The 10561-nt window shown below is 45.5% G+C and overlaps 1 protein-coding gene across 1 annotated transcript in view; it reads right to left on the reverse strand.

Annotated features, from left to right (window-relative positions):
• Positions 1 to 6270, reverse strand: part of LOC310812781 (follistatin-related protein 1-like) — a 21673-nt gene extending 15403 nt beyond the window's left edge. The window contains exons 1-2 of the mRNA XM_083681483.1: positions 6218 to 6270; positions 6004 to 6060 (exon numbers count right to left, since the gene is read on the reverse strand). Coding sequence (XP_083537609.1) covers positions 6004 to 6060; positions 6218 to 6220 — 60 coding nt within the window. The 5' untranslated portion in view covers positions 6221 to 6270. The remainder of the gene's footprint in view (positions 1 to 6003; positions 6061 to 6217) is intronic.
• Positions 6271 to 10561: the final 4291 nt, after the last annotated feature.

Raw genomic sequence — 10561 nt, forward strand, 5'->3', positions numbered from 1 at the left:
CAGCCACACAGGCACCAAACCCTTCGCTATGCGTCTCTGAAACGATAGAAGAAGTCGATCTTCACACTTTTTGAAAGCAGCATTGCAGTACATTGCGGCTCCTCAGCTCCCTGGAGGTCAGATTAAAGGAGTTAAGGCCCTGGCTAAGCTAAAGCTGCAGCACTGCTCTGATATGACTGGTGTGTTGACAGTCTAGCATCTCCTTCCGCTCACTTCGTCTCCTCTGAACTGAATCGCCTGGTTAACATTCCACGCATTTCTATCGGTGTGAGAGCGATTGCAGGAGCGAACAGAATGGTGCTGGGGGTTCTGCGGAGGAGATGAGAGGCAGAGTTACGGATGAACAGACACAGAGATACAAGGGTCTGTACTTCACTGGGGGTCTGGGTTCCACACACACACACACACACACACACACACACACACACACACACACAAACAGACACACACACACACACACACACAGGGATCTGGTCGTCTGTATCTCTCAAACACACACAAGAGTTTCGCTGGTGGTGTGTAGGCTACAGTGGACACTTCATTGGTGGTCTGTTATTTCTCATACACACTGACTCTCTGGTGGTCTCTATCTCTCATACACACTGACTCTCTGGTGGTCTGTGATTCACACACACTGACTCTGTGGTGGTCTCTATCTCTCATACACACTGACTCTCTGGTGCTCTGTGATTCATACACACTGACTCTCTGGTGGTCTGTGATTCACACACACTGACTCTGTGGTGGTCTCTTTCTCTCAAACACACAGTGGTCTGTGTCTGAGACTGATCCTCTCCTCAAGTGATAGCCCAAGTGATAACTCTCCCACTGGTCCGAATGGAGCTAAGAATCAAGACCGGCTTGCATTGATTTGTGTTACTTGTTATTCATCTGGAATGGAATGCCGTTACAGTATGATGTCACCTAGGCCAAAGCTTCGAATCCTGTATCCTATTCACCCCCTCTCAAACTGCTAAGATTTGAGAAGAGTTAGTCCTGAATGGAGCAACTAACAAACAAAGAAAACAAGAAGAGAGAGAGAGAGAGAGAGAAAGACAAAAAGAGAGAGAAATAATTAATGAACAAACTAAAGAAAGAAAGAAAGAAAGAAAGAAAGGGAAGCAGGAAGTTATTCACAGTCTGAGCTGAGGCACATCTGCTGGCAGTTAAAACGTCACCAGAGAAAATAGAGCCCTGCAAACAGAGGGGACCACCCCCAACCCCCTCCCCACCCTTGTGGACACGACAGTCTCCCAGACAAGACAATGATAACTCTGTCCCTGGGCCTGTCCCTGTCCAACACCTCTATCAATCTGAGAGAGGAACCTTTTCTCTCTCTCTCTCTCTCTCTCTCTTTCTCTCTCTCTCTCTCTCCCTATCATTCTCACTGACTGTTCATCCCTCTTTCAATAATCATACTCCTTCCCTCCTTTCTCTGTATCCATCTTTATCCATCCATGTTCTGTCTTTCTCCCTCCTTCTTAACGATCGCCCCTGCCCCTTTCTCTCTAATCCTTCTTTCTCTACCCCCCCCCCCCCTTGTTCTGTTTCTCTCTCTTTGTCTCTCTCTCTCTCTCTCTCTCGTTCTATCGTTCTCTCCCTCCCCCTCTCTTGGGGCCTGTTCTGGGCACCGCTCCAACCTGTCTGTCTGGGAGGGAGGGCCCAGGCCCAGACCCAGGCCAGGGGAGTGGGTAGTTCACCCGCCCCCGGTCACTGCTCCCTCCATGGGGCCAGGATCAGGGCTAAAGCCTGAGATGTGTTTGGAGAAGGAAGTGGCCTGTTTACAGACCTCCTCTGTGGATGGAATGTGAGGAGGGGACAGCCATTTTGTAGTCTGGAATGTACATTGGCTTGTTAGAGACCACAACAAATAGCGTCAACTCAACTGTGGCCCCGTGTTGATAGGCCCCTGACATTGTACGTGTTTGATACCATTCGTCATTCCATTCCATGCAGCCCGTCCTCCGATTTCTACCTTCACCAGCCTCCCCTGGTGCCCATCTCTCTCTACATTTGATCATCATGAGGCGCAAACCCTTTTGGTATAAAGCTTTACTAAGATGATGAATTAATGAGATGATGGGGGCTGCATGTGTGTATCTGTGTCTCTATCTACTGTATGTGTGATAGTCTCCCAAGGCACTGCCTGGTATTAATTGCCCAACAGTTTGGGACCAGTGTTTGGGCATGCTGCCAAGTCCTATTTCTGTACCTGACACTGCCACACACACACACACACACACACACACACACACACACACACACACACACACACAAACCCAACAGGCAAGGGAGATGAAGAAAGTAGGAGATAGAGAGAAGGGAGCCAGAGAGCGAGAGAGGACAGTGTTATAAAACAGCCCTAAAAGGCAGCATGGCACAAAATGATTTTAAACTCTATTGTGTTGTGCGTGCGTGTGTGTGTGTGTGTGTGTGTGTGTGTGTGTGTGTGTGTGTGTGTGTGTGTGTGTGCCTTAGAGTATGGACTGTTGGTAATGATAAGACAGCAATACAGCTGGTAAATGAGGACTCCTTTCAAGTCTAGCCAAGAGTGAGATCACACAACATGGCCATAAACCCTACCACACACACACACACACACACACACACACACACACACACACACACACACACACACACACACACACACACACACACACACACACACACACACTGCCCCTTCTCACCCCCTCACTCCCCCTCTCTCCCTCTTCCTCCACCCCAGCACACTCCTCAAACACGTCCGAATACAGAGCTAGAACAATTAGAGCAGGCCTGACACGGACAAAACAGAGGACACACTGTCCCCCACGTTCCTGTTCACTCCACCTGGGCTGATATTTTTAGCCCAGCCTCAAATGAGAGAGAACAGTTATCAACAGTACCACAGTCTGCTCGCCAGCCAGAGTGTTCCACCTCACCTTGGAATCAGCTTTTCTACTATAGCTAACTAGCTTTTCTGACTAGAACCAACTACTGTATGGAGAACTATGCTCCTTCTACGACTGTTAGAGAGCCACTGTACATAACTGTGTAGAGAGTAGAGAGGCTGGTTTTTCTCCTGAAGCTTGTGTTTTTCTAAAAACCAGATCCAGTCGTGGTGCTGATAATAGAATTATCTGACTGTGTCGTTACAGCTAGCACCATGGGTAATGTACTAATGTAAGGCATCCTGGAGGAGAGAAAAACACAAACATTGTGTGATTTAAGTGTGTGTGTGTGTGTGTGTGTGTGTGTGTGTGTGTGTGTGTGTGTGTGTGTGTGTGTGTGTGTGTGTGTGTGTGTGTGTGTGTGTGTGTGTGTGTGTGTGTGTTGTGAAACATCAACATCTTATTTACCAGATGCATATCTCTCTGTCTCCCCAACTCAAGCCCAGCATGATTATCTCTGAGCCCCTTATCTGCAAACACTGCAATTTCTTGCCTCAGGAAGCACACCGGCTTTCTCCTTCTTAATAAATTTGAAGCTGGTGTCCAGATTTTAATAACTTAGTCTTCTCATGGCAGCAATATAAAGAGCTATCAAACTACAACACAAAAACAAACACACACACACACATACACACACACACACACACACACACACACACACACACACACACACACACACACACACACACACACACACACACACTGTGATCAGCTACACTACCTGCACTGTCAGGGTCCTTTGAATGTAACATTGAATATCACCACACAATATAAAATCTTGGGCTACCTTTAAAGTTTTTGCTACAGACCACCTTAAAACCAGCCATACAGACCGCCTTAAGACATTCCACTGGTGGGCCACCTTAACATTCTCTCAGGGTCGGCCAACCAGCCATATATTACCAGGGCAATTACCCTTAAAGAATAGATGTCTTTATAATGCCTCCCCTCACACCCCCACATACTCCACAGGCACATTCAACAGACTCTGTGCTGTACCCAGTCTTCACAGTGCCATACCTCACAGATGAGAGAGGTCAGCGATCCAATAAAGACTCACAAAAGGGCCTTTTTTTCAGCAGGCAATGACAGGGGCGGCAGTAGTGAGCAGAGGGCCTTTAGGTATGTAGCTGTGTGAGTCATGTCTGGCTGGTACAGAGACTGATGACTGTCTGGAGGTGTAACGACATTAGAGACAGACAGCAGACACTCACCCTGCACCACCCCTGGAGGGAGGACGAGTACAACCATGTAAAACCTTTCCACTTAAAGGGACACTTCACCATTTTATAAACCTCAAATTCATTAGGGGGTATTGTCATATGTTTTTCAACTCCTATTTCCTCAGGACATTTTCTTGTATCTTTTTGACGATACAGAACGTAGATAATCTGTGTTTTCACATATATAGATGCTATGGTGGTGCTGGAGATAATGAGGTTAACTAAAAATGGTGAAGTGTCCCTTTAAAAGCGAAAACCCATCCCTAAATTCATCCCAAAATCATGCCCTAGTTATAGTACAGGCACTTATCCTGAAAATCATTCTGTAAAAGCATACTTTTACAACCCAACCCCAAAACCTGCAGTGACCTGAAACCCCCAACTTCACTTATCAACTCAAGACTGCTCTTGAGAGACTGTAATGACACCTCCTGTCGCCCCATAAATCACCTTACAGTAGAACAGTTCAACAGAGGATGGGCCAAAAGACGACAGGAAACCAGGTGTTCTTAACAGCTGCCGAGGTGCTGACCCACACACCCGATGGGTGTGTGTGTGTGTGTGTGTGTGTGTGTGTGTGTGTGTGTGTGTGTGTGTGTGTGTGTGTGTGTGTGTATGTGTGTGTGTGAGAGAGAGAGAGGGGGGGAGAGAGAGAGAGAGAGAGATAATGAAAGAGAAAGAGAGGGAATGTGTGTGTTACATGTGTGTAATTGTATTAACGCAAAACTGAATCGGAGACTGAAACCATCGCAGACCTCTAAACAGTTTCCACATATTTCTGGGGGCCACTGTGTGTGGCTTCCCCCTCATCTCCCATCACATTAGTTCAGTGTTTACTCAGTGGTTACTTAGCACCACAGTGTGTGAGACCTAGCATGAGTGTTATCACCAACACCCACCCACACACACACACACACACGCACACACTCACCACTGACCATTGACCACCCCAAACACAACCCCAGCAGAGCAAACAGCCCCTCTCTCACCTCCTGGTCTGCTACGTTATCACAGCTGTCTATTAACCCTGTTGGTTTTCTATGGAGCCGAAGACACCATCAGCTCTCTCCACTGACCACCAAACTATCACTTCAGCAACTCCATTAACACAGCAAATGGGACTTCAGAGGTGTGTGTGTGTGTGTGTGTGTGTGTGTGTGTGTGTGTGTGTGTGTGTGTGTGTGTGTGTGTGTGTGTGTGTGTATCTGTGTGTGTGTCTGTGTGTGTGTGTGTGTGTGTGTATCTGTGTGTGTGTCTGTGTGTGTGTGTGTGTGTGTGTGTGTGTGTGTGTAGGCCCCATTTATCCTTGATTGGTCCTAAGACATCTGACATGAAACTGGGTATGCCCACATCATCAAAGAAAAGTCAGACTGCTGTTCATTCAAGCTGTTCATTCAAGCCTAAAACAGCCTATGAAAACATCATGTGCAGTGGGTATAATTATAAACATCTTCCAATTCAAATGTAACGGTCCCAGTACAGTGGCTGTTAAATTGCACTTTAGGCTAATTGTCTCAATAATGAAGTCTCATAATGGCCAATGTGCTTGGATAATGTGATGTTCATCGGTTTCCCTTAAAAGAAAACCTTCAGACCATCAAGGAAGAATAAATCAAGCCGATAATGATGCAGTTTATTACAAACATAACTATTGTACTAACTGCATTATGAGCGTTCCAGATGTGCCATTGTGTGCGCGAACAGCATTGAAGGCGCTATGTAAACAAGATGCATCTTTTTAGCAAATTCGGAAACAGTCCTTTTCCGACAATTATCTGTGTGGAAACGGTTTGCTTTTAAGTTTGCTTCGATCACCACTAGTTAACTAAACAATATAAAGTCAAACTTACCTCGGCGAGACAGAGCGCTACAGCCAGCAGTATGAGCACAGGGACACTTCGCAACATCTGGGAAAAGAAGGACAGCAGGAACGTGAAAGAAAAATGGATAAGAAACGGGGGTTTTAAAATGTTTACTTGCCGGTATGTTCTGAAATATTGTTAAATAATGGAGGAATAGGTTTGTAGAACAAAATGGAATACTTTAACGCATTCTATACGTTACCATTTTTGGAAAGCGGCTCCGTTCGAGTGTCTGTGAAAAGAGGGCGCTGTATGTGAGTCGGTCACAAAAGGCGAACGAGAGGTCTGTGATTTCAGGAAATTTGAGGAGCGCTGAGGAATTCTTGGTCGTCAGTTTCTCCCCCCGCTATGACGTGGCCAATGAAAATGTCCGGAGCCCAGGCAGGAGCGTTTACCGACACAAAATGCACAACCCCGAAGAGGGACCCAGCGGCGTCTTGCGCGCCCCCAAGAATTCCTCTTCCCACCGACAGTATATGTCAATAGGAGAATGTTGCAGTTTGGTCCGAGGTCCTAAAACCAATCAGGACGGCCGCATTTACTCTGTAGATCACTGGCATCTATTAGTCACGGTGTGGTGGTCTCCCGGATTATTATTTTCTATATTTTTAAGTATGAGCAAAAAGCAAATTAGGATTTAGCTTCTTTCACTTTCAACAGTTGGATAGGTTATTCGTTATGCTCAAAATATGTTCATCACTTAAATATATGGTACACTACTAAAGTATACCACATATTATGGCCCCAGTTTATGATGATCCCATATTATGGGCCCTGCATATTTTAAATATTTAAAGCTCTAGTGGGTCCTGCGAGCTCAGATTAATTAAATAGTGATTAGAAAGGACAACCTTCCCTGTCAGACTTGGCAACAGAATATTACATTACCTAAATTCTGAATACCAATACGAAGGATATTTTCCAGTGTAAGTCATCAATTATAAATGATTCTCTTCCTAGATGGATCGCTACCTGTTTAAATAGATGCAGGAACCACTCCGTCCCCCGGGACTCTCCATGCGTGCATAAAGTGATTGTCATTCTCGTTGCGTGACTCTCTCGTTGAAGTGCATGGCAGAGAAGCCCCACATGGATATGATAACAAGCGTAGTTCTACCTTCAAAGTATATTTTTCACCTTTTAATATTTTCCTGTATGCTTTCCCTTCCTAATGGCCTCTTCTCTCCCCAGAGGCCTATCTGTGTTCCTTTGCCATTTCTCTCGCATCTCCTATTAAAAAGAATGACCTTTGTGTGCTCTGCTGCTTTCACTGGCGTGCAGGAAGCAGTACAACAATAACAAGGGAGTTTGTGGAGAGTTTGTTGCTCTAACGGTCATATCACAGAACACATGGTAGCCTATCCTGAGGTCTGGGATACACAAACAATGACAAGCCCTTGGAAAATGCAACTTGGAAATGAATGAATCAACAATAATGTCCTGTGAGTATAGGTATGCCGATCACCGATCACGTTGACCGTGTAGCCTAGTTTTAAATGCTGCTTGTTGCCTTTTCTAGGTTTAAGCCTGGTTTTCATCAGGGGCTGGTGAGATAAGATCATAATAAGCAGCTTGAAAAGGAACACCATTAAAATGGAGGCAAACAGAAGAGGCGGCATACATCACTGCTCTGTTCTCAGCCTGCCACAAGCTGAGAACCCCCCCCCCCCCCCCTCCAGTTACGGCACATCAGTGAAATACTGATGCAAGCACACACACACGCATGTGCGCGCACACACACACACACACACACACACACACACACACATACACACACATTTACCAGTTGCTGTTTTATCATTACCAGAGGCACAACACACACACACACACACATACACAGAAAATGACGGTGTGTGGTGTGCATATACAGTTTGCGGCGTGTCTCTGCTTTGAGAGGTGTGTAAGAAGACCACATCTCCAAAGAGTTGATATGACAACAAATCTCTCTGAATATTATCAACACCTACTTCAGCAGCGTGACTGGTACTGTACACCTGGCAGATGAGGAAATCTTATTAGAGTGCAGGATACTATCTGTATTGATGCAAATACACACAAGGCCAATATGAAATACCTACATACATGTGTATCCCACACACATACGCATATCACACACACATAAGCATGTAGCTGCTATTACAGCTGACAAACATATACCGTATGGACGTTGGAACGTTTTTGGACATTCTTTCTGTAATCTGTTTGAGAGGTCGGTGTAACGTAAAGGCTCTGGTATCTAACTGCTGCTCTTATTGATGTGTGAGAGTATGTGGAATAATGTTTATCTCCAAGCTATCCATATGAAGCAATTTGTTATCCTGGATTCTGTAGTTATTGATTGTACATCATGCACTCTACATCAGGGAGCTACCCATGCAGTAAGCAGAGTGTTGAGAGGAGCAGAAACAGTATTAGATTCTCCTAGTGTGATTTTGTGTTCTGCCAGAGGCTCACAGAGGGAAAACATCTCAGATATTCACACACATCCATCAGGGTGTGACAAGGTCAGAACCTAGCCATGATCTGAGCACGTTCTGCACACACATGCATGCACAATGTACGCACACACACACACACACACACACACACACACACACACACACACACACACACACACACAATACACACACCACATTTCCCAAACACACACACACCCACACTCCACATTTCCCAAACACACACACACACACACACATATCTATTAAACTCATGTCATGTCACTCCTTGATTGACTGATTCTACGTATATGGTGAAGGTTTGGTTTCATCTCTGTTTTCTGCCCACTTTCTGAACCTGAGATGAACAGACTGAGAAGAGCAGTGTGTGCCTGTCAGTACTTCAGGCTTCCAGTTACATCTGGGAGATCTGCTTGGTTAAACCAACTGGGATTCATAACACAGCTCAAGTGTGAATGTCCTTTGTGTGTCTACTGTAGTTAGTGTGTGTGTGTGTGTGTGTGTGGGCGGGGGGGGGGGTGTTTGTGTGTGTGTTTGTGCCTCTGTTCTCAGCGATAATGTGTGCCAAGGTATCATGTGTGTGTGCGTGTGTGTGTGTGTATGTGTGTGTGTGTGTGTGTGTGTGTGTGTATGTCTGTGTGTGTGTGTGTGTGTGTGTGTGTGTGTGTGTCTGTGTGTGTGTTTGTGTGTCTATTTGAGAAGGAATAGCATGGACTGATAAGAAGACAATACTTTAAAGGCCCAACTTTACGCCTCACATCGTTTCACTTCTCCCCTCCTCATTTCCCAGCCTCTGCTGTCTTGGGATACAGTGTGTGTGTGTGTGTGTGTGTGTGTGTGTGTGTGTGTGTGTGTGTGTGTGTGTGCGTGTGTGCGTGTGTGTATGTGTTTGAGAAGTCGTTCTTGAGGTACAGCCAGAAGAACAGCTCAGTCCAGATTTGCATCTGTATTCTAAACCGACCAGTAACAATTTGGGCTGGCTAGCAAATCATGATAGTTTTAGGATGGGTAATTGTGTGGTCAGGTTCCAGGATCTGTCAGAAACAGTGCTTTGTCTCGCCTCTCAGTTTCTGCTGGCTGGTTCTCTCCTTATTGGGTCCCTGGTGAACATGGCCAAGGGGGCCTGCCACTGTCGAACTCACACATTTATTAACCTGCCATTTAAACGAGGCTTCCCATACACAGAGAGAGAGAGAGAGAGAGAGAGAGGGAGGGAGAGAGAGAGAGGGAGGGAGAGAGGGTGGGGGGGGGGGGAAGAGAAAGAGAGTTGACCATGAGCAAGGGCATGTACTACTGAGACATACATCAGAAAGCTGACATCTACAAAGCACTGATGCACGCACGCACACACAGACTCACACACACACACACACACACACACACACACACACACACACACACACACACACACACACAGAGGCTGTGTGGAGGTAGACAAGGGGACTGGCGACCTTTCTGTACCCACGGGAGAGCACAGTGACTGGCGCTCCGTTAATTAACTTTGTTCCCCGCTTGTCAGAGCTGAATGCTTCTCTATCACTTCATTAAAACACGCACACACGCATGCACACACACACACACACACACATGCACGCACGCACGCACACACACACACACACACACACACACACACACACACACACACACACACACACTGGCAAAAGTGCATGTTTGGAGGCAAGGGCAGTGATTGTTCAAGAGTGTGTGTGCCTGTGTGGCTAATTTAGTGAACCTCATTTGCCACTCACTAGTCTTTGTTGTTCATGTGACAGGCAGTCTGCTGATGTACATCAGAATACTAAAAGGCCTGCTACAGCGGCCCCTGCTGGCAGATTTGAGTAAACGGTCATACTCTCTCTTTAAATTCAATTTGCTTTATTGGCATGACATTCATTGTAGTAAATATTGCCAAAGTATAGGTAATAGTAATACTAATCATAGTATTAGAAATACTTAAAAGAACAATAATACATTGAATATTACAATTGTATTGTGACATGTTTGGTCGCAAAAGAAATCATACAATCTAATAATCTAATAATTTAATTAAATGCAAAGAAATAAATTAAATAAAGTATTAAGAATTAAAT

This window comes from Argentina silus (assembly GCF_951799395.1).
Source record: "Argentina silus genome assembly, chromosome: 12".
Classification (NCBI taxonomy): Eukaryota; Metazoa; Chordata; class Actinopteri; order Argentiniformes; family Argentinidae; genus Argentina; species Argentina silus.